This window comes from Ochotona princeps, chromosome 25, assembly GCF_030435755.1.
Source record: "Ochotona princeps isolate mOchPri1 chromosome 25, mOchPri1.hap1, whole genome shotgun sequence".
Classification (NCBI taxonomy): Eukaryota; Metazoa; Chordata; class Mammalia; order Lagomorpha; family Ochotonidae; genus Ochotona; species Ochotona princeps.
In genome coordinates, this window is record NC_080856.1 from 25,679,719 (window position 1) to 25,702,968 (window position 23,250).

Below are 23,250 nucleotides of genomic sequence, written 5' to 3' on the forward strand. Positions count from 1 at the left end.
GACACCTGCCTAGACCAACACACTTCAAAACATTCACGGAAAAACGGAATTACACGATTATAAGCATTTTCCACGAACTTTTAAAAAGTGCCTTCTACTTTTCTCTCTCTCTCCCTTTTTCATTTCCTATCCAGTTCTTGACACCTTAGGAGGTATTCATTCCATAAATCCGTGTTTCAGTGCACCTGTCCGGGAAGGGGAGCCGCCAACTGGAGGCGCCACCATTCCTTTGAGGCTACCCCTTGCTGCTAGAAAGAGCATTCCCCCAAGGGGCTGCAACGGTAACTTGGGGTAAACAAGTCACTCCCCACTTGGCCTGTTTCCTCCCGGTGATCCATCGGCCTTGCCCCTTTCAGCCCTCGCACTCTCCGATTCTAGGAATTGTGTCTTTTCATGTCGAAAACAACATTGCGCCGTTTCACAAAAGCACCCAACCCCCTGGCTACCCTTGGAACCACAGCCCGCTTCCCTGGAACCCGGACTGCACAGCGCTGGTCACATGAACTCCGGGCTTTCTCTGGTGTGACGGCTTTCTTAGATCCCTTTGTGAGCGCAGGTTTTGAAAGGGAACGACCCCGGGTTCTGGGTTTGAGAGAGGCAGAGGAGCCGGCGGGAGGAAGGCTGTCGGAGCCAATCAACCCGCCTCCAGACCCCACCACGTCGCCTGGGGCTGCGCGCTCGGCTTCTCCTCTGCCCGCCGCCCGCCTCCTGGCCTCACCCGAGGGTGCCGGGGCAGGCGAGGAACCCCCAGGTGAGAGGACGGAGGGCCCTGAAGGGTGGGAGGCCCCAGCGGTTCGGCCCGGGCTCCACGACGGGCTCGCCCGGGCTCAGGGCGTGTCCGTCGCCGCCTGGCTGCTCGCTCGACACTGTTCGCTCCTACCGGCTGTAGATGGAGCTGTCTGGGTTCCGGCAGCCTCCGACGAGCCTCGGAGTGTTTCTCTTTAAACGGCCTGAGAGGGACATGCCTCCCAGGATGCAGTTTGTATCAACATGGCAGCTGCTGTGCAGCTCCCCTGCTGAAGAGGCGCCGGGACGGCAGCGCAGCTCGCAGCCGGGGCCGGGGCCGCAGCCAGGGTCGCAGCTGCGGCCGCAGAGGGGTGGCGCGCGGGCCGGGGGCTGCTGCTGAGGGCCGGGGCCCAGCTCGCGGCCGGGGCGCAGCCGGCCGGGCCGCCCGTACCGCCGCGCGCCCCGCTCCGACGCCGCCGCCTGAGCTCGGCGGCTCGGTGCCCGCCAGCCCCGCGCGCCCCGAGCAGGCCGGGGCCCGACGGCCGCGCGCGAGCCCCGGCGGGGAAGGCTGGGCCGAGCCGGCGCCGCCTGCGGAGGGGACTGGGCGGCCGGGCCTGTGTGGGGGCCGCGCACGGCGGCAGCGGCGGCGGCGGCGGCGGCGACTCCCGGGGCCCGGCCGGACAGCACAGGGCCATGGCCGAGGCGGCCCCGGCTCCGGTGAGGGCGGCCCGCGCGCGCACGGACGCGCGGCCCCGGGCCCCCGGGGACGGCCTGCGTGTCCCGGGCTCGGCGTCCCGGCCTGGGGTCTCGGTAAGGGACAGAAAACGCTGCGACGTTGGCGGGGGAGGGGGCGCTCTGGAAGGGCTCGCGCGCTTCTGAACGCGGGGCGGGGAGGCGGGGGCTGCCGACCGGGTCCGGGCCGAGACTCGGCCGCCGTCCGTGCGAGGCTGCGCGGACTCCGGCCCGGTATACACGCGGCCCCGAGGTGGGGCGCCCGGCGGCGGCGCGCTCGCTCCCTGCGGTGCCGGCGCTGCGTCCGTCGGGGTGGCCGCCGGCACGTTTTCCGCAGAGCTCGGCCCCGCCGAGCCTCTTCGACTCGGGCGCGGCGCTGATGCGCCTCTCCCATTTCGCAGAACGGAGACACTGAGGTACTGGTACCTGGGTGGACCTGCCCTACTTGCCCCAAGGTCATGTAGCGAGTCATCGGAGACGTGGTGCCCGCGGCCCCATAGAGGCCTGCTTGGCCGCGGGCCTGGACGGGGAGGGGACAGCTCTGGCGGTGGCCTCCCCTGGTGGTGATAGGGTAGGGGGGCTGGTCCAGCCGGGAGGTGGACTCGGCCCGTCGGGGGAGGTGGATGAGGAGGCCGGACGGCTCCCAGCCTAGAGCGCAGTGGAGAGCAGCGGACATCTCCAGTCAGGCATCTTCCCCCCTCCCCCGCCCCAGCCAGTGTATCTAGAGGGCTCAGGGCCAAACTGTGGGTGTTATGACGGCTGGGGTCTGGGGAGGGAGAGTCTGACAGCTTGGGGGAGGAGAAGAGAGGGCTGGTGTCGGCTCCCCACTGAGCCAGTCTGAAAAATCAGCCTTCAAATCGGCTTGCATACCTGTTCTTTGAGGTGCCCTGGCTGCGCTACTGAGGACGAGGGTGAGGGTGGCTGCAGGGGAGTCAGTTTCCTGTTTTGTGTTAAGAGGGGAGGTGACATATGTGCCTTTCTAAAAAGCCTCCTAGTTCTTAGAAAATAAGGATAATAAAGTTGAAACTCTCAGGAAAATAAAATAAAAGCTGAGATTTGCGCATGCCTCCCTGGGGCTTAGGTTTTGGGCACCCTTTTGAATGGTCTGTGGTTCTGAATGAACTGCATTGAGTCCTCCAAGACAATGGCACAGCTTTCTTAATAAGTTAGATGCATGTGGTTCTTTATGTTTCTACTAACGTAGTGTGAATCTTAGAGGTCACTGTCAAGATATGATTCATTGGGGATGGTTTTGTTTGTGTGTGTGTGTTTTAGAAGACTGTCAACCCCAAGCCAGCAGTTTGAGAATCTTCTTATTCGTTTAGAGACGTGTGTAGCCTAGGGTAAGATCAAGCCATGGGTATTGAGACTGATGACATTATAGCAGGGGGACTTTAATTTGGGGAAAGGAAGAGGGATAAACCCTGTGGCCCCTGGTCCTTCTCCAGTCCTCCCAATCTTGAAATGTAAAGAGGCAGCCTAATACTAAGAAGCAAAGAAGTTGAATTTTCCTTTAGGCAACATTGTGTTGGTAAATTTGTGTTGCTCTGTTGCTGGCTTTATGTACTATGGTATGCTTTTTTTTTTTCCATTGTTTTCTCCTTACTTGGGAGACTAACCCAGACCCAGGGATTTTTTTTTCCCCCCTTCTTCCTACTCATTCCTACTCATTCCTTCTACCGAAGTGTTTGTACTCATCCGCCTGTGAGGAAGGGCTGGGATGTACCTGTTATGTTACGTGAGCCACTCACTTATATATCCAAGGGGGCCATGCAGGCTTACATTGGCCTGTTGGGAAGCAGTTTAGGTGTTTATGAGCCATGCAGGTTTAGGAGTCAAGTGAATTCATTGAACATGTTTGCCCAACTCTGGGTGATCTCCCAACGTGGGCATTCCAGAGGTATGAAAGATTGAGAGCATGCCCCTACCAGCTGCCCCCAGTGGCAGGTGGACCTGGAGGCAGCCTGCAAGCTGTGGAGCCAGGCTGCTGTGGGATGTGGGATGGGTTCCTCAGCCGGTCCTGACCTCAGGGTCTTCAAAGGTTGATTGTGGGTAGTAATTCTGGTAGTACCTATTTTGTTGATTTGTATGAGGATTAAATGAGGTAATCCTTCCAAATGCTTAGCGTAGTCCCTGGCAAATAATAAATGCCGAATAATTGTTAGCTATTCCCAGCTAATTAGTCATATCACAGAGCTATTGGTTCACATACTTCTTCCAAATTCTTTCACTGTTGAGTCTTTCATCCCCTGCCTTGCAAGTGTGGTGCTGTCTCAGCAAAGCCGCCTGCAGTGAACAAATGAACACATACTAGGAAGGGGGCGATGGACGCTATGACGTCGGTCTAGAGGAGTCTTTGGTGGACCATTACAGAAACCTCGTCAGAGATCCTAAGGATACTTTTTGTAACTCAACAATGCATTCAGTGGAAGTTATTGAGTACAGTCCTGGGATATGCCAGTTTTCAAATAAATGGAAATTTTAATTACTTTAAAGATCATTTGTATAGAGAGCACAGTAATTGAGCAGATTCTTGAAAGGAAGATGTTGAGGAAATGACAGCAAGGGTTACATGGCAAAATCACATTTTGTTCTGATAAAGCTGTTGATGGTCTGGCTAGGTGAACCCAGAACTGGTCACTCACAGATTGTGGCCGCAACTCCCTGATGTTTCAGGAATTCCGTGTGCATGGATGGGGCAGGATGGGAACAGGGAGCGTGAGACTCGTTGGAATTCCGAAAAGAAAACTGAAGCTTCATTTTGGGTTCCAGACCCCACTAATCTTGGTAGAGGTCTTAAAACTGACTGTTGCGTGTTCTGTCCTGCCAGGCCTCCTCTCTTCCTCATTTTCCCACCTCAGGAACCACAGAGAGGAAGCCAGCCACCCAGAGAAGCTGCCGCAGTGACCACTTGCGAAGGGCTCGCCTGCCCCAGCGTCTCAGTCCCTCTTCTCTCTGCTTAGAGCAGAAGAAGCCCATGCGGCATCCATGGGAGGAACTGGGCACCAGTGTACATAAGATGCTTCCCAAGGCAAACAGACCATAGAAGTGCTGTGAGACAGTTCAGCTTTTATCAAAGAGTAGCGGTCTGGGAAACTGAAAATAATTTTGTGTCCTCACTCTTGAGTAAAGTGAGAGGAGCCCAGGGTGCTGTGCCTGCCTAGTAACACTGATGGCAGGCAACAGGGGCTGGGTGTCAAGTCCATGTGGAGTTAACTCAGATGACAACACTGGCTTCCAACCAGTGATTGTCCCCCACCCCTTGCTCTTGCTAGGAGTTGGGGGATAGCATCGATGCATGGCATTTACAAAATTCTGCTGTGTCATTTCTCAAAATGTTATACTCAGTGTTGTAACAACGGAGTGAGAATAGTCTGTGCCCGAGAGATATATTATTGTTATTTTATGGACAAGGACGCTGAGAATGGAGAGGTCTGATAACCAGGCCAGCTGGTGCAGGTTGCTGTAGGTCAGGTAGAAAGCCAAGTTCTCAAGTCTGATTCCCTTTTCCTCTCCCAGCTAGGCACTAGCTCTATGAAAGACACAGCCATTGTATATTTCTTCCTCATAATTGACATATAAGTCAATGGGCAGTGATTTCAAGAAGAGACTCATGTTGGCCAAGTGTATCTCACCACTCCAAGTGGTTGATGTGGGCACTTGCTTTAAGAGTTGCTTCTGTCAGTTGCAGGCCATGCCTTCAATCCTGACTTTCCTCTCTCAAATACAGGCCCAGCAGCTGGACATGGAGAAGCAACGCTCGTCCCCGCTGTCATTCCCCAGTCTGCCACCAGAAGAACCTCTACGTCAGGCCCCCGCTGGACTCGCCCGAGAAACACTGTTCCAATCCCGCCTTCTTCCCCCAAAAGAAACCCCGCCTTTGTCTCCCACCGTCGCCCAGCAAAGTGCCCTACCCCAGACTTCCGGTGTTCCCAAGCAAGAGACTTCTGGCCGGATACCACCTGTTTACCAGAAGGGACCTGCACTCCTGTGCCCTGCCACATCTGAGCATGAGCCGCCCCTGCAGGGGTCCCTGGCTGCCCAGGACGAGACCCAGTATCCTCCCCCAGCTGCCACGGAGCAGGACATCTCCCTGCTGTCTCACTCCGCTCACCATTCAGAAGCCCCCCTCTCCTCCCCTGAAGCTCCTGAGAAAGACCACCTGACACTCTCCCCAACAGCCCCTGAGACTGACATGGACCCTCTGTTGCAGAGCCCAGCTTCCCAAAAAGACACCCCTTTCCAGCTCTCCTCAGCAGCCCAGAAGGAGCAGCCACTGCCCACAGCAGAGATCACCCGCTTGGCCGTGTGGGCTGCCGTCCAAGCGGTCGAGAGGAAACTGGAGGCCCAGGCCATGAGGCTGCTGACCTTGGAGGGCCGGACAGGGACTAACGAAAAGAAGATAGCCGACTGTGAGAAGACAGCTGTGGAGTTTGCAAACCACCTGGAGAGCAAGTGGGTCGTCCTGGGCACACTGCTGCAGGAGTACGGGCTGCTGCAGCGGCGCCTGGAGAACATGGAGAACCTGCTCAAAAACAGAAACTTCTGGATCCTGCGGCTGCCCCCTGGCAGCAATGGAGAAGTTCCCAAGGTGAGTCTGCCCCGGCTGGGGCTTCTCCGAGGTCGACCTTGAATTGCAGTGTGATTAAGGAGTTGGGTTTAATGTGAATGAAGGGGAAAGTAATGGCTCGGAGATTGGGGGAGGGAAGAGTGATGATGCTGAGCTGCCCGTCCCCGTCCTTGCCTCGTTGAGAGCAGACTGCACCCAGAACATGCAGTGTGTCCTTCTGACCGAAGCCGGGGCTGGTACAGAAGTGGCCCGGCAAGAAGGGAGGGTTGGTTTGAAGGGTGTTGAGCAAAGTCATCCAGTGACATCCAAGGGTAAGAAGGCCAGAGAGAGGCAGGTAAGAGCGAAGGTGAGGAATGTTGCCATCGGGGTAGAGGGAGGGAGGATCTGGGTTAAGTGTGACAGGCATTCGTTCTGTCCTGTTAGCTCACTCAGAAGTCGTTAATGCCAGTAAAACCGATTTGCAAAAGGATGCCGAGATAACCTAGAGCAGAGTTAGGTTTCCGTAGTATTTTCCAGGCGGGTCAGAAAGGACTTGAGTACGGACGAATTTTCTTGGTGTTCTTGTGTGTTGCTGTCCCCTTCCACAGCCTTACATAAGGTGAAAATGCCGTGGTTTCAAGGCTAGCATGGCTCATATCCTACTGGGGAGTCCCCGGAAACGCTGATAGTGTAGGTTCTCGAGGAGGGAGAGGAGGTGGGAGTCTGCATTTCCAGCACATTCTCTGTTGGTGCTATGGCTGCTGGTCAGCACTACCAGCTTTAGAGTCATCCTGACAGAAGGGACACAGACCAGACCAGCTGAATCTGACCAGAGGGACTGCAGGAACTGTGTGTTGACTCCCTTCTCCCTCCAGCCCTGGGAAGGAGCTGTCTGGCCTGCGGGCTGCAGCCTGGGGCTGGGGTGGACAGCCCTGGGGCTGGGGTGGCGTCCGGTTGGCCTGAGCTAAGCCAGTTGTGTTTCAGGTCCCTGTGACATTCGATGACGTTGCTGTCCATTTCTCGGAGCAAGAGTGGGGAAACTTGTCCGAGTGGCAGAAGGAGCTCTACAAGAACGTGATGAGGGGCAACTACGAATCTCTAGTCTCCATGGGTAAGGCCAGGGCTTCACAGGCCTCTCGGGGAGCAGTGCATTGGGAAACTTGGGGAGTCCAAACCCCGGGAGGGCCAGTGGTGGTTAACAAGCGCAGCGGAAGTGCAGGGAGCGTGACGTTAACATGCCCTCACCTGCCCACGTGTGTCAGGACGGCATAGGTCGGACCAGCTATACAGAAAGGCTGCACTCCGGGAGTGTCCATGAGGGCAGGCATGGGAGTGAACGCAGGCTCACCTATCTATGCTCTCGCACCTCAAGAGCGTTGTCCCCAGGGTAGGAAAAGAGAACAGAAGCGACACACACGGGCCGAGTGCTTCCTGTGGCCAGCCCTGTGAATGCCATCACCTGTCCTCCCAGCCTCACTGTCCAGGAGCCAGAGCCAGGGGAGGGTGCCTGACGGACAATCAGCTGACTGAATGCCGTCAGTCGTCCACGACTCACAGCCACTAGGCCCTTGGCTCTGTCATTGACGGCAGACGTTAAGGGCTCACCCTGGTCCTCGCCAGCAAGTCACAGTTCCACTGTAGACTTGTCTTACCGCACGTTCACGTGTGCTTGTTGTCAGGGAGAATAATTAAAGTTAAAACCTGGAGAAGTGCACTGGACTTTTAAAATATCTTTTTCCCTGGTTTGAGCATTTTATAAAACGTTCAGGTTTTAAGAACGCTGCTATTGTACAGAGCTTCGGGTTTGGATAAAATGGTTAATTTTACATATACCTTTTTCACAGGATAAATTTTCATTTTTTAAAATGAGTCTTTCTTTTTAAAATCTATACCTGATGATGAAAATCCAGCATCCCAGACTTAATAAAGAGCAGCCCCCACCAACTCCCCAGAGGGAGCCACTGCAGACTGTGGCCACCCTTCCCCTGCTTTCCCGTGCATGAGATGATACAGGCACGACGCATGCCCTGGTGCATGCACAGCGCCCATGACACAGGGACCCTTTGCTTGTCTGACCTTCCAGTGGGCTGTGCTCTGCCTTCCCCATCAGCACACTCGCGCCTCCATGGAAAAGACTGCAAAGCGTGACGGGGGAACTGGCCTTCTTACTCATGCCCAACAGGCTGCTTGTGGTCTGGCTATGGTCCCATAGTGTCGCATTTGGCATCCCAGTGTGCATGGGCCCTGCCCTAGCTGCTTTCCTCGGGCGGGTTTTGGGAGGTGGGCATGCGCATGTGCAGTTCTGTGCCTCCCGCCCTGGAGCCTCTGGAGGGCCCTTCTGGGACAGTGCCATTTTTCCAGAAGCCTGGCCCAAGTGGACAGTCTTCTGTCTTAACTAGGTGCCTTTTTAATAGATTAAATAATGAGGTGTATTTTTTGTTCTTTTTAAATACTTCTTTCTTTGATGATTGATGAACTTATGCATCTTTTTTTACATTTTTGCCCCTTTGTATGTCCTTTGTAAGCTGGATGTTCATATCCTTGCTTTTCTGTGATCTAATAGCGGAGTTCTCTGTGTATAATCATGGATATATATATATAAATACAGCCCTCTGCCCATCTATCACCATATGATACCAATATGCCTATATGTTTGTAATATTGTCTCCAGATTTCTTCATTTTTTTAAAGACTTATTTTTATTGTAAAGGCATATTTACAGAGAGAAGGAGATGTAGAGAGGAAGATCTTCCATCTGCTGGTTCACTCCCCAAGTGGCCGCAATAGCCAGAGCTGAGCTTATCCAAAGCTGGGAGTCAGGAGCCAGGAGCTTCCTCCAGGTCTCCATGTGAACGCAGCAGGGTCCCAAGGCTTTGGGACATCTATTGCTTTTGCAGGCTGCAGCAGGGAGCTGGATGGAAAGTGGAGCCGCTGGGACACAAACTAGAGCCCATATAGGATCCTGGCGAATGTAAGACGAGGATTTAGGCACTGAGCTGGGTCCCAGATCTCTTCGTTTTTAAATTTCCCAAAACTTCTTTTTTTGACGCCCCAAACTTTTTTTAATGTTTGAATACCTATTAATGTTTTATTTTATGGCTTTTAGATTTTTATATATGCTTTTATATATTTGGAAGGTGGAGAAACAGAGAGAGGGAGAAAGAAATCTTTCCATCTGCTGGTTCATTTCCCAAATGGCTGCAATGGCTAGGGCTGATCCAGGTCAAAGCAGGAGCCTGGAATTCCGTCCAGGTGTCCCGTGTGAGTGACAAAGACCTATACTTAGACGCTCTTCCACTTGCTGCTTTCCTAGGCATACCAGCGGTGAGCTGCATTGGAAGCTGAGCAGCTGGGCCTCAAACCAGCACCCGCATGGCGGCAGCCCAACCCACTATACCACAGTGTCGGCACTATGACTTTTCAGTTTCATCAGGATGCATGATTTACTTTATACATTTTCATGTAGTCAACATGAAAACCTGGGCAGGAATCAGCCACCTGTCAGCTGCATCAGTTCCTCCTCCCGCCGACCCCGCTCCTGCGGCACCCCCATACACAGGGGCCCTGAGGACCAAGGCTGCACGTATGGGCACTTGTTTCCTAACACTGCTGGCTCCCAGCAGAAGGGCCACCTCATCCCACAGTGTATTTTATTTCCTTCCTTCTGCCCAGACTATGCAATATCCAAACCAGACCTCATGTCACAGATGGAGCGCGGGGAGAGGCCAACCGTGCAGGAGCAGGAAGACTCCGAGGAGGGCGAGACGCCTACAGATCCCAGTACTGGTGAGTGTCTGACAGGCGGCATTGAGCCTGACATTCCAGATCTTTATTTAAGGAGGCCCCAGTATGGGCGCTCTCGATTTGAGGTAGACCTGAAGCCGTGTGTTAGCAAGTGCTGTGTAGGAGGGAGCCCTGCCAGTACGGGGACCCGCTTGGGGGCTCCCCGTGTTCACCAACAGCACAAGTTGGTGAAGAATAGGAATCTATTGGAGGTCTTCATCCAAGAGATGGCCATTTGCTGCTTTGTTTGAGTTGGAATACGGTTACAGAGATCTTTCCTATCATGGTTCTCTCCCTGAATGGCCACAATGACCAGTGCCGGGCCAACCTAAAGCCAGGTCGGGAACTGCATCACCATCTCCAAGTACTTGAACTATCTTCTGCTGCCTTCCTAGGCACATTAGCAGGGAGCTGGATTGGCAATGGAACAGCCAGGTCTTGAACCAAACACTGCATATATATGGGATGCCAGTGCTGCAGGTGGCGGCTTAACTTGCTGCTCCACAGCAGTGGCCTCTCAGAGAGGATTGGACATGACCAAGTGTCACCTCATTCTTTGCAGGAAATCAATCCAGAAGTGGCAAGGCAGCCATTCTTCTCAGAGTACTAGTGCTCACAGCTCCCAGTGCTTTCCAAAAAAGGATAGAGCTGGGCAGTAGTAAGATAAAGGACATCATTGGACTTTACCAGAAACATCCTATGGCGCACAATTCTAGCAAGCCAGTGTCCGGATGAAGCAGTTGATGGGGTCAGAAGAGGTGCAGCAGGCATGGCTCAGCGGGGGCCATGAAGCCGAGGACAGGCCTGGTTTCGGGCTGCCTGTGTCTGAATGCAGCTCCTTGGCTTATCAGCAGTGCCCATCATTTTGGAGCTGCAGGTTCCTCATCTATAGAATAGGATGGATACTAATACCCAACTGCAAGGCCTGGCATGGCGGCGGGCACATACGAATGGCCCAGCATATAGCCGAGCTGTGATCAGCATGCCTGGGCCATCACCCCTCTCCCAGCCGCTGGGCCAGCAGCTTGCACACATGGACTGCAGGTGCTTTGATGGTGCTGCAGCTAGTTTTCAGAGCCCCTGCTTCGGAACCCGCTGTGGACTTGTATCACTTGTCGTGATGGTCCTCAGGGAAAGCACTGCCTTGTGCTGAGTCCCACATTGTGGCATGTGAAGACATCAAGTGTGGTTGGGAATCATGGCTCCTGGAAAGGAGGTGCCAGCAGTCAGGGCTTGTTCTAACATCACTGTTGTGGATTCGGGGACCTACAGACTAACTCCCTGGCAGTGTTTAGGAACACTGAGTTACGAGGGAAGGTGAATTACAGGGCAGGTAGAAGCCTGTGAAAGCGGAAGTGGCGCCATGACTCAGAGCAACCCCATGTCAGGACTTCCTGGGAGTTGCTGGATTTGAAAATCAAGGGAAATGCTGATCCTGAATTTTTGGTCCTGACAGACAAAATAGATGTGCTTGATTTACATTTTAAGATTTTATTTATTTTGAGAAAGGCAAAAACGGAAAACACCCACATCTGCTGGTTGACCCCCCCCCACAGATGCCCACAACAGCTGGGACGGGCCAGGCTGAAGCCAGGAGCTGCAGACCTCACATTTGGTCTTAGCCAAAAGGCCGAGAAGCGATAGGCACTGGGTGTGGGTGACAGAGACCAAGCATTGGCACCATCACCTGTGGCCTATTAGCAGGAAGTTGGAATTGGGAGGCAGATGCAGAAATGGAGTCCAGGTGCACACCTGTAGGATGCAGATGTCTTAACCACTAGGCCAAACACTGCCCCGAAAGATGAATTTAAAAGTAGATGAGGACGAAGTGTTGAGGACAAAGTATGTCAAGGAACAGAATGATCTTTTGGTTGGAGGAACGTCAGGCTGTAGCTTCTAGGATTTTTGTGGCAACATCCCAGGTGGGAAGAGAGAAACCTGTGTAGAAGACTTCAAAGCATGAGGATTTTGGAGAGGTGATTTATGATCCCCAAATCCTGAAATGTGTGACATCCCCGAAGAGTCTGTGGTCCAGGTACTGCTCTCGTATCCTCTCACAGAAAGGCCAGGGCAGGACAGAGCCTCAGTCTCCTCCCCCTCTCTGATTTTTACTTCCTCGTCACAGGTGGGTCTCCCACGAAGTGCCTCAGAATCAGAAGATAAATGACCCCAGCCCACCCTGCCCCAAAACTGTCCTGGCACATTTGCATCCATAGCCTGAGCTCCTGCTGAGAGAAGCCTCCCAGAGGCTTGCTTGTGTGAGCGAGCTGTGCCATTAGTTCCGGTAACTGTTCCCAACCCCTTGGAGCCTGCAGCTGGAGGTGGACGGGGAGGACCTAGGAACCACTCTGGCACAAAGCAGGCCTTCCCACCCATGCTGGATGAGTCTGATACTGCACATGTCAGGGCCTTCAGCACGCCCTGGTGCCTTTGTGTGTCTTCTTCCTTAGCCATATGGTAGCAAAACCAGACCCAAGGGTATGCTACCAGGGAAAAAGTCTAAAAACTGATTATTTTTCAGAGTTCCAAATATACCAGACATGACAATTTTTAAAAACAGGCTAAGTGAATTCATTCAATACGCTACCATTTAGTGATTTGGCCCCTTAAGGGCAAAGAGATCCAAAGACAACTCAGTTATCAACTGTATTTCCAGAACAGTCGGAATCGGGGCTTCCATTCACAGTTCTGCAGGTGCTCAGGGAGGCCCGGAGAAGCCAGGTACAGTGTGTCCCTAGCAAGCTAGCAGAGAATAAGGTGAGCTGGAGGGGTGCCAAAGTCTACGCCAACACACTTTGCTGCTCAGACTATCTACACTGTTTTTGTTAATTTAGAAAGCAGTATGATGTCCAAAGGTATTTTTAAATAATGATTTGTTTATTTATTTGAAAGAGCTACAGAGGAGGGAGAGACAGAGCTCTTTCATCCACTGGTTTACTCCCCACATGGCCACAGTGGTAAGGGCAGAGTCCTGCCAAAGCTGGATGCTTCATCCGGGCCTCCCGTGTGGGTTCGTTCAAGAGGGCCAGACACTTGGGCTGTATCTTCTGCTGCTTTTCCCAGGCACATTAGCAGGAAGTGGACCAGGACTTGGGATGTTGGAGTTACAGACCACAATGCCAGCCCTTAAAATATGCTTTTAAGTATTTCAAATGTTGGTGTGCACTCTACCTAATCATTTTTTGTCAAGAGTTTTCAGCATAGAAAAGAATCTAAAACAGTCAGGATGCCAAACGTGCCTCTTGTTACGCTAGATGATTATGTAGCCACAAAAATCCTATTTAGGAGGGGTTTGGACAGCGTGTTTCACTTGCAAGTTCACCAGATGAGCTTGGAGCAGATGCTGTGTCAAGAACCCTGAGCTGCACAGGCTCTGCCCCTGTCCACCTCCTCTGGCTTCATTGAAGTTCGTGTTAATGTTTGCAGCCATATTAGTTGGCTCTTCATTCCAGTAACCAAAAGTTCTTAGGAAGAAAGGTTTATTTATATATTTTTGTAAGATTTATTTTATTTTTATTGGAAAGTCAGATATACAGAGAGGAGAGACAGAGAGGAAGATTTTCCGTCCGTTGATTCACAGCCCAAGTGACCACAACAGTCAGAGCTGAGCCAATCCAGAGCCAAGAATCTGGAGCCTGTTCTGGGTCTCCCACGCGGGTGCAGGTTCCCAAGACTTTGGGCCATGCTCGACTGCTTTCCCAGGTCACAGACAGGGAGCTGAATGGGAAACGGGGCTGCCAGGATTAGAATTGGCACCCACATGGGATCCTCGCATCCAAGGTGAGGACTTTAGCTGCTAGGCTACAGTGCTGAGCCCAGGAAAGTTTATTTACAGTTTACAGTCTCATGGTACAAGATCAGTGTCTTCACCTTTAACACATTAAGTCTTCACATAAAACTTCAGAGTTTCAATGTGTCCTTGTGTTTGGGCCAACCAGATCTTATCTGAATCATCACAGTCATCAACAAACCTCCCCTTTACCCACCCCTCCACCCAAACCTCCCACCACTAGCTGGCCAAGCCCAAGATATCAGAAAAGGCCCCTCGGGACAGGTTTCTCTGTGGAACCCTGAAGAGCAAGCTGGGTTCCATTTGCCGCAGGAACTAATTAGAGGGACAAAAAAAAAAAGCTAGCAGGGCTTCCTTGGGGGTTGTTTTTGTCTTCCAGATAGGAGACCTTGGCATAGCTCAGGACAAAAAATGGCTATTTGTAAGATAGTTTATTGGTAGGCCAAGAAGAACTTTGTGATTGTGGGGTGTGGAATGAGCATACATGTGTTCCTGAGCTTATTGGCAAGGACTCTCAGGCCACTGGCTCAAGTCACCGAGAAAGGACAAGATGAGGTATGGGTTTGGAGAGCCACGTGAATTTGGTTTTGAACACATGGAGTCTGAGATCCCTATGAGACAGTCAGGGAGCGCGTCCTGAAAAAGAGCTGAATACAGGCTCCTGGAGTTCCTGAAAGTGGCCTTAGACTGTGGGCTTTGTGAGTGGATGCCCTTGGTCTGCCAAGGGAGAAGAGAGGTCAGCCATGCCCTTCAGAGCCTGGACATGTGGAGCAAATGTGAAGATCTGGAGTGTGTTGATTGGTGGCCCAGATGTTAGACGTCCCAGGCGCTCTCATGTGCAGCCAGGGATGAAAACTGCTGTTGTAAGATTTGGGAAAAGATGGTACCAGAAGAATCAAAAGAAACAGTTCGCAGGGAGGTTTTAGGAAACTAGAGCAGGGTCGCATTGGGTATCCGAAGCAGTGAGTATCCGGAAGAGGGAGAGTGGTGAGCCACGTGGGATTCTGCTGTGGCTTAGGGACGCAGAGGCTGGGAAGTGGCCCTGGGTAGGCATCCGTGGCCTCGGCAAGAAGAGCGTCGGTGGCAGAGTGGAGGCAGGTGGGCTTGGTGGGGCGCAAGAGCAGTGAGAAAGCAGGAACGGCCCCACTAACAGTTGTTTCCAGAGCGTCAGCTGTGAGTGGGGAGTAGAAACAGGGTGGCGGAAAGGTGTGTTGCTCATCGTGGGGCTAATCCAGCGGGCTGGAGAGGTTCACGTTGCAGGAGTGAGGTAGGTGTGTGAAGTCAGCAGTGTTGGACGGAACATAGGGGCAGTCACAGTGTAGTGAGTTAAGCCACCTCACACATCACTGTCTTCCCTCATGGTAGTTAGTGCCTGTTCAAGTTCTGGAGGTTCCACTTCCAGTCCAGCTCCCTGCTGTGTGTCCAGGAAGGCTGCAGAGGATGGTCCGAGTACTTGGCTCCTGCCTTTGGCCTGGTCCAGCCCCACCAGCCCTGGCTGTTGTTACATTTGAGGTGTGAAGCAGCAGAAGGAAGATCTCTTTTTGTGTCTGTTTCTGTCTCTGTCTCCCTCTCTCTGTCATTCTGCCTTTCAAATACATAAATAATTAAACCTTTATTTTTAGAGGAAAAACTGAATGGAAATATACCACAATTGTGTTTCATGGTTTTATAGGATTTTCTGACATGAGCAGATATTTCTTTTTAATTCGATAAAAATTTCTTTTCTAAGATTTATATTTCGTTTTTATTTGAAAGGTAAAGATACAGAGAAAGAGAGCAAGAAACAGATCTTCCATCCATTGGTTCACTCCCCACCTGGGCTGGTCTGAAGCCACGAACCAGGAGCTTCTACCAGGTCTCCCATGCAGGTACAGGGTCCCTAGGCCTTGGGCCATCCTCTGCTGCTTTCCCAGGCCACAAGCAGGGAGCTGGATGGGAAGCAGGGCTGCCGGGATTAGAACCGGCACCCATATGGGATGTTAGCGCTGCAGTCAGAGGATTAGGGTGCTAAGTCACTGCACCGGTCCCAAGACATTTTTAAAATACATGATGAAGCACTGAATTAAAGATGATAGATTGAACATGTGGTAACTTCTATCCCCCCAAGTCATTCTAAGACAAGAGTGAGTTTAAAAAAAAAAAAAAGAATGGACAAGGTTGCAGAGGCAACCAAGTTTTAGAAGCCTGAACGCAGGCGGACGAGTGACTGCTAAGCTGGAAAGCTGGATCTCAAATTGGTGTGGGGGATAAGCTAGGCAGAAACTGATTTACACTCCCACTTCCGCTCAAATCTCAGAGTTGGTGAGGCCAAGGACTATGAGCCTCTGGGGGTGGGGGGTCACGATGAAGCTAGCCCAGAAACACCTCCCCCAGGCCTGTGGCTGCTGTTTGCCTCTTGCCAGCCATGCTGCGCCCGCAGAGAGTGAGAGAGGATCTGGGCACGTGCGAGCTGGCAGAGTTCAGGATGAGAGCCACGTTCAGAAGAGGAGAGCAGCACCTTGAAACTTGCCGTCCAAATGATGAGAGCTTCAGCTTTTCCCTCAGCTTGGCTCCGAAAGTCATGCTAACATCCAGGATGAAACTGCTAGGGCAGAAGAGTCAAAGAATGGCATGTAGCACTCATAGAACCAGCCCAGGAAGGTTCCTGGCGCAGTGACCTGGCCAAGGCACAGAAGGGCCTCGGTTAGCAAGCCCTGCCCAGAGACGCCAGGATTCCAGTTCGCTTCCCAGAGTGTCATTTGCAACGCTACCAAGAGCCACAAGATGTTAGGGGAAGACAGATAAATAAGGAAAACCAAAAAAAGTCAACTTATAGAGAGGGAAAATATATCAACATGCTTTTGTACAAAATCCTTAAACATAAGGATCAAATATATCTATGACATAAATATATATATATATATATATATATATATATATATATATATATATATATATATATATATATATTTTAAGGACAGCATATGGGGCTTTCTTTTTTATGGCACGGCATATTAAGCCATCTGCTGCAATGCTGGCTTGAGTCCCAGCTGCTCCACTTCTGATCCAGCGCCCTGCTGATGCACCTAGGAAATCAGCAGAAGATGGTCCAAGTTGTTGGGCCCCTGTATCCATGTGGGAGACACTGATGATGTTCTTGGCTCCTCACTTCAACCAGGCCCAGCCCCAGGCACAATGGCCATTTAGGAAATGAACCAGTGGATGGAATAACTCTTTTTCTGTCTCTCCCTCTATCTTGCTTCTATCTCTACCTTTTACATACATTTTAAGAATAAACTCTTAAATATTAAATATATAAACGGTTCATGTTTCAAAAACATCACTAGCAGTGTTAGGAGACAAACTTGAGAAAATGCTCCAAAATATAAAAGAAAGGAAATAGAGAAGAATAAAAAACTGGTGGATTGAAGTCCAACACATAGAAAATAAGAGGATCAGAAAAACAGTGAGAATGAATGGAAATTGTCAGAAAGTGCCGGGAAGAACGGGTGAAATCAGTCCCTATGTTAGATACTACGGCACAGACTCCATCTGACGCAGTGCTGCCGGAAGAGATCCCGGCAGCATCCCAGCAGGAAGCAGGAATTGGCATCGCTCTAGACTGCCCAGCAGCATCAGGATCTGGAGGGTGCTAGAGCAACGCCTCCGGAATTCTACAAGAAAGTATTCTCTAAGATAGGATTTGCAATCTAGCCGACCCATTTTGATTGAGAGTGAAAATGAGACATTTTGAGGTCCGTGCACACCCTTTCTCAAGCTGGGGGAGCTGCTGTGCCTATAGGAGAAAGTAAACCAAGAGTCAGAGCCTGAGGGTATGCAAGAGAGGTCCGAGAAACCTCTGAGGGAGTGAGCCAGGACACAGCTGTGAGCCCTGGCTTGGCCAGGCAAGGCAGGTTCCAGAAGGTTCCTTCAGCTAGATGGACCGGACAGATACCCTCTCTGCATGTTTGGAAGGGAGAGTTACAAAGTGGGGTCAGGGCCAAGCTTGAAACTGAGTTCATGGCAGTTCATATTGTGTTAAAACAGGAGAAAAAAAGGTTAGGAGCTCCAGAGAAAACAGAAAAGTCTACAGCCATAGAAGAGGAATCACAAATGCGATGTGGTTCTATTATAAACAACGCTCATGTTATCTAGCAATGCAACTACTTAGTCTAACATCAGTTCAACTGCAGTTACATTGAAACTATATTGGCAGGACCAGGGATGTACAAGATCTGTCCAACCCTCTGACCCATGTTCATGCTTAAGTTAAAAAGAGATGAAAAATCATACAACGAATTTTTAAAAACAGCAGCCGTAAGAGGTGGGTAAGCAATGTTGCTTCTTTGGTTAGCGCTAGTAGGGAAGGTTAAGGTAGCAATGTGGTTTTTTATTTCAAAAAGAAAAAATGCAGAGAGTGTGAAAGTGCCATGTTATTCTCAAACTTAGAAGTTTACTCCTTTCGATTTTACTTAAATGGTGTCTCTCCTATGGCCTTAATTATATGAATAATATGTAAATAGATTCACATTGTGTATTATTTGGCAAATAACCCTTTTGTGTGATTTATCTTCGACATCTTAACATGTCAGTATATAATCTTGTTTTAATAGCAGACTGTATTCTGCTATATATTGATTTCATAATTTATTTAAATATTCTTCCATTGATGTGTATGTGGGTTATTCAAAAGTTGTTATGCTTCAGTAAAGATCTTTATGAATAGAGCGTTGTACACTTATCCAACTTAGAGATTTATTTGAAATGCAGAATGACGAAAGGAGGAGACAGAGAAGGAAATCTTCCATTCCCCCAGTTAACCCCCCAAATGGCTCCAGTGTCCAGGGCTGGACAAGGCTATAGCCAGGGGCTAGATCTCCTATGTGGGTGCCAGGGGCCCAAGAACCTGGGCCAGCATGCACTGCCTTCCCAGGAAACTGAATCAGAAATAGTGGCCAGGGACATAAACCAGCGCTCTGACAGAAGACGCCAGCATCACAAGCAGTTAGCTTAACTTGTGCCGCAACAGTGGCCCCCAAAACATTTTTAGGAATGTTTTTTATGAACATATCAAGAGATATGTTCAATTTAAATATTTAATAGGTACTGACAAAAACCCCTCAAAATAACTGCCAACGTAAGTAGCCTTCATCCACATAGCCATGCCAGTAGTGGGTATTATTTATCTTTCTGGGTTTTGGGGGTTTGTTTGTTTGTTTGTTTGTTTTGTTTTTGTTTCTGTTTTTGGTTTTTGCCAAAGTGACAGGTACCAGAGCAATATTTTTATGTTTTCTTCAACTTTCTATAGTGGTGATATTGGCTATTTTTTCAGACCTATATTGATTACTAGCATTTGCATATCTTATTCTATAATTTATCTTTTTTCCATTATTTTAGATTATTTTATTTTTGATTTATGAAAACTTTTTTTTTTTTTACAGAAAAGTGGGTAAGACTATTATTTCCGCATTGGGTTTTTTTTGTTGTTGTTGGGTTTTTTTTTTTTTTTTTCTGTATCTGGGGTAAAGGGAGAAGCCCCACCCAGCCTCCCACCCATCCCAGGTCCCAGATGTGGGGCATGCTCGGAGGGTCCTGCTCGAGTCATTTTGATAGTTCAACAGTTCTGAATTGCTGCCAATCTTGCCATTCCAAGCACGATGAAATTTCTCCAGAATCCACAGGCTGACATAGTCCACCTTAGAGTCTCTGTTTGCCCAGTTTTTCACTGCCAATATATGGCTAATTTGTAAAAACTTTTTAAAAATTTTATTTTTATTGGGAGGGCAAATCTGCAGAGAAGGAGAGACAGAGAGGAAACTCCTCTGTCCATTGATTCACTCCCCAAGTGCTGCAGTGGCCCAAGCTGAGCTGATCCGAAGCTAGGAGGCAGGAGCTTCTTCTGGATCTCCCACATGAGTGCAGGATCCCAAGGCTTTGGGCCGTCCTCGACTGCTTTCCCAGGCCACAGGCAGGGAGCTGGATGGGAAGTGGAGCAGCCCCAGGTATACATTAGCAGTGAGCTGCAATAGTGGCACTAGGACCCCACAGTGGGAAGCAGGTGTTTCAAGCAGTATAGCTATGCTAAACTACTACATCGAATACCCACCTCCTATTAATATTAATATTATTACTATTATTATTTAGTTGGAGAACAAATTCCCAATCACAAATGAAATGCAGTTGTCAGTACTCTTGAAAGTTGTTTGAGGTGAGGACGATTTTGACGGGAGGCACTGGCTTCCATGCTGCACAGTCAGGGGACGTGAAGGGTTGCAAAGGGCGCCCGTCTGGAGGGGAAGAGGCTGCGTGTTGTAGGGAAGCTGAGCGGCACTTGCAGTTCAGAGGGGCACAGCTAGATTCGGATGAGGTTGGAGAGGGATCCTGAGGTAGGAACAGGTGATGAAGGCATTGTTCTGCAAGCTGGGGTGACCAGGCTCTGGATAGGACGGGGTATGAAGAACACAGCATTGGTGGTTTTCAGGGTTCAGTTTCAAGGTTCTCGGCCCATCTGTTGTTCAGCCAAAAGCCTATCACCCCTTGACATGAGGCTATTCATTGGCTTATCTTTCCCACTGTCTTTAAAATAGAGAAAGGCACCTCTTGCCCATCTCTCCATTGTTAGGAGCATTTGTCCAAGGGACAAGACCCTCGAGTCAGCAGAGAGCGATTACAGAATGTCAGAGTGTGTGTCCAGGGATCCACAGCAGCTGCTTTTGCGAGTTAGATTGTTTTCAGTATTTAGCTACCAGGTCATTAAAAGTGATTTTTGGTGATGTCAGCCATATGATTTTTTTAAAAAGATTTGTTATTTTATTTTTATTGGAAAGTCAGATACACAGAGAGACAGAGAGAGGAAGATCTCCCGTCCACTGATTCACCACCAAGTGGCCACAACGGCCGGAGTTGTGCCAATCCGAAGCCAGGAGCCAGAAACTTCTTCCCGGTCTCCCACATAGGTACAGGGTCCTAAGACTTTGGGCCGTCCTCGACTGCTTTCCCAGCCACCAGCAGGGAGCTGGATGGGAAGCAGGGCCGCTGGGACATGAACCGGCGCCCATATGGGATCCTGGTGCAAGCAAGGTGAGGAGGACCTCAGCCACTAGGCTACCGCACAGAGCCCAATAAATAAATCTTTTTTAAAAAAAGCCAGGACAGCTGGCCCCTCGCTAGCCTCTCACTTTCTGTCTCCCACACAGTCCCTCTCTCTTGCCCACACTCCCACCATGATGCCCTGTGTTGTGTGCTGATGCAATCAGAAGACCCTTACCCACACCGGTACCACACTCTGGGACCACCCAACCTGGGAGCTACATAAACCTTTTTTCTTTATTAAGTACCTAGCTGGAAGTGTCCTGTTAACAGTGACACCAACGATCACACACTGCTGTCCTCCCCTATTTGCCATGCCTCCCAGGCTTTCTCCCTGCCGCTGGGCTCCCTGACTCCTGTCTTCCTGTCCGTGTGCTAAGCCAGCAGGCTGCCTCCAGAAGCGTGGCTTTCCTTGACTTCACTAACTCCTGGAAATACTTTGCTTGTCTCTTCCTAAGACCAGTTTTTGGGAAACTATGAACACCCCCTTGTGCCTTTTAAAATAAATGCATAAAGGGCATCAGTAACGGTAAAAGCTGTAACGCCTGGAGTATTGTAAATATTGATATTTTGGAGTAAACTCTTCCATCTTCCTTTAAGGTCACCGGTGGGATCTAAGCACCCTGGCAATTTTTTTTTTTAAAGATTTATTCATTTTATTACAGCCAGATATACAGAGAGGAGGAGAGACAGAGAGGAAGATCTTCCGTCCGATGATTCACTCCCCAAGTGAGCCGCAACGGGCCGGTGCTGCGCCAATACGATGCCGGGAACCTGGAACCTCTTCCGGGTCTCCCACGCGGGTGCAGTGTCCCAATGCATTGGGCCGTCCTCAGCTGCTTTCCCAGGCCACAAGCAGGGAGCTGGATGGGAAGTGGAGCTGCCGGGATTAGAACCGGCGCCCATATGGGATCCCGGGGCTTTCAAGGCGAGGACTTTAGCCGCTAGGCCATGCCGCCGGGCCCACCCTGGCAATTTTAAACCCACCATTACTCACTTAAAACAGTCACAGACAAGCTCTTCTTTGGTTGCTGGAATTTTAATGTCATTCCTTTTCACCACCTTGAATTTCAGTTTCCATTCCCACTTTGCCCACAGAATGTTATCCTAATAGAACATATTTTTATGCTTAGAAGTCCCTTACTGATCATCTCATCTGCCGCTATGCCACCAAAAATGTGTACATATATTGAAAGTTTAAATTTGCTTTCATTTCTAATAAACCACAGGGCTGCAAGTGTTCATTTCTTCTCCTAAGCTATACTTAGTGACTATTCCTATGGAGCGATAAACAATTATCTAAGATTAAGGATGAACAGGAATTTTCTCCCAATTAGTTCTCTTATCAGACACTAAATACATATTCTTATAGTAGAGTGAAGACAGAATTCAGAATCAATTCTATTCTTCTTCAGCTTTATAAAGGCAAACATTGGGGAACCTCATTTACATCCAAGCGTAGATCCCACTTGATTCTCTAAACTTTTTCTGAATTATATGCCCTTTAAAAAAAATCACATGGGGCCTGGCATGGTAGCCTCACGGCTAAGGGGGGCTGGGACAGAGAGAAAGATCTTCCATCCATTGGTTCACTCCCCAAATGGCTGCAGTGGCTGGAACTGAGCTGATCCATAGCTAGGAGCTTCCTGCAGGTCTCCCGTGTAGATGCAGGGCCCAAGGACTTGAGCCGTCCTCTGCTTTCCCAGGCCATAACCAGCGAAGTAGACAGGAAGCAGAGCAGCCGGGACTTGAACTGGCACCTGTATGGGATGCTGGCACCACAGGCGGAGGCTTAGCCTTCTACCCACAGCACCAGCCCCTGTCCTCCTTTCTAACTACTCCCCGAACCTGCCCACCTAAGGGCAGTGGCCCCCTAGGATCCAGTCATCTGTTAAGAGCCCCATCCCCTTAGTACTGTAACAAGGGGGACACCCTCAAAACCACCTCCTAGCCAGATCATGGGGGAAGCCCGAGCATGCGTGGAGGGCATCGAGGTGTACTTGGGCTGACATTCCTGTTAATGCAGGAGAGGACACAGGCTGCTTTGGATGGGAAGCATTTTTCTGCCTGTCACCTTTTAGCAGACAAATGTCATTTATACTTTCATGCTAACTGTATCAGATTTGTATTTGCTCCTTAATACAGCCTAAGCCATTAGGATACCACACAGCACATCACTGGTGCTTAGTAACTATCTATTAATAAAGAATTAACGAATGAATGAATGTATATGTCTTGCACACGTAGAATTTCCTCAACTGAAAAGGTGATTTTCAACCTGCCAAGGGTCTTATAATGGCATAGGTCTATCCAAGTGGAAGGAAATAAAGTCCCTTCTTCACACCATTTACAAAAAATAAAAAGAAATTTCACTTGTTGGTTGTTGAGCTAAAGATTAACAAAAAGAGTAAAAAAAAAAAAAAAAAAAAAAAAAAAAAAAAAAAAAGATTGGGATGGAATCTAGGAGACCAGATAGAATCCAGGACCAGAGGGAGACTTCACCCAAGTCAGGAAGTCAAGGCACCTTGACAAGAGGATGGGGTGGCTTACAGAGGGACAGCCAGGGAGCTGCAGCAAGTCATAGCAACAGGGCAGTGATATG

The 23,250-nt window shown here is 50.1% G+C and overlaps 1 protein-coding gene across 3 annotated transcripts in view; it reads left to right on the top strand.

The window, feature by feature from the left end:
* The first annotated feature begins 282 nt into the window (after positions 1-282).
* The window catches only part of ZNF777 (zinc finger protein 777), a 31,386-nt gene continuing 8,418 nt past the window's right edge, over positions 283-23,250 (top strand). The window contains exons 1-4 of one of the 3 annotated variants that reach the window (XM_004594438.3): positions 283-751; positions 5,189-6,049; positions 6,992-7,118; positions 9,680-9,793. In XM_004594438.3, coding sequence (XP_004594495.2) covers positions 5,204-6,049; positions 6,992-7,118; positions 9,680-9,793 — 1,087 coding nt within the window. In that variant the 5' untranslated portion in view covers positions 283-751; positions 5,189-5,203. Of the gene's footprint in view, positions 752-771; positions 1,537-1,567; positions 1,875-5,188; positions 6,050-6,991; positions 7,119-9,679; positions 9,794-23,250 lie in introns of those variants that run through there. The other 2 variants (XM_058681430.1, XM_058681431.1) reach the window with 2 other exon arrangements.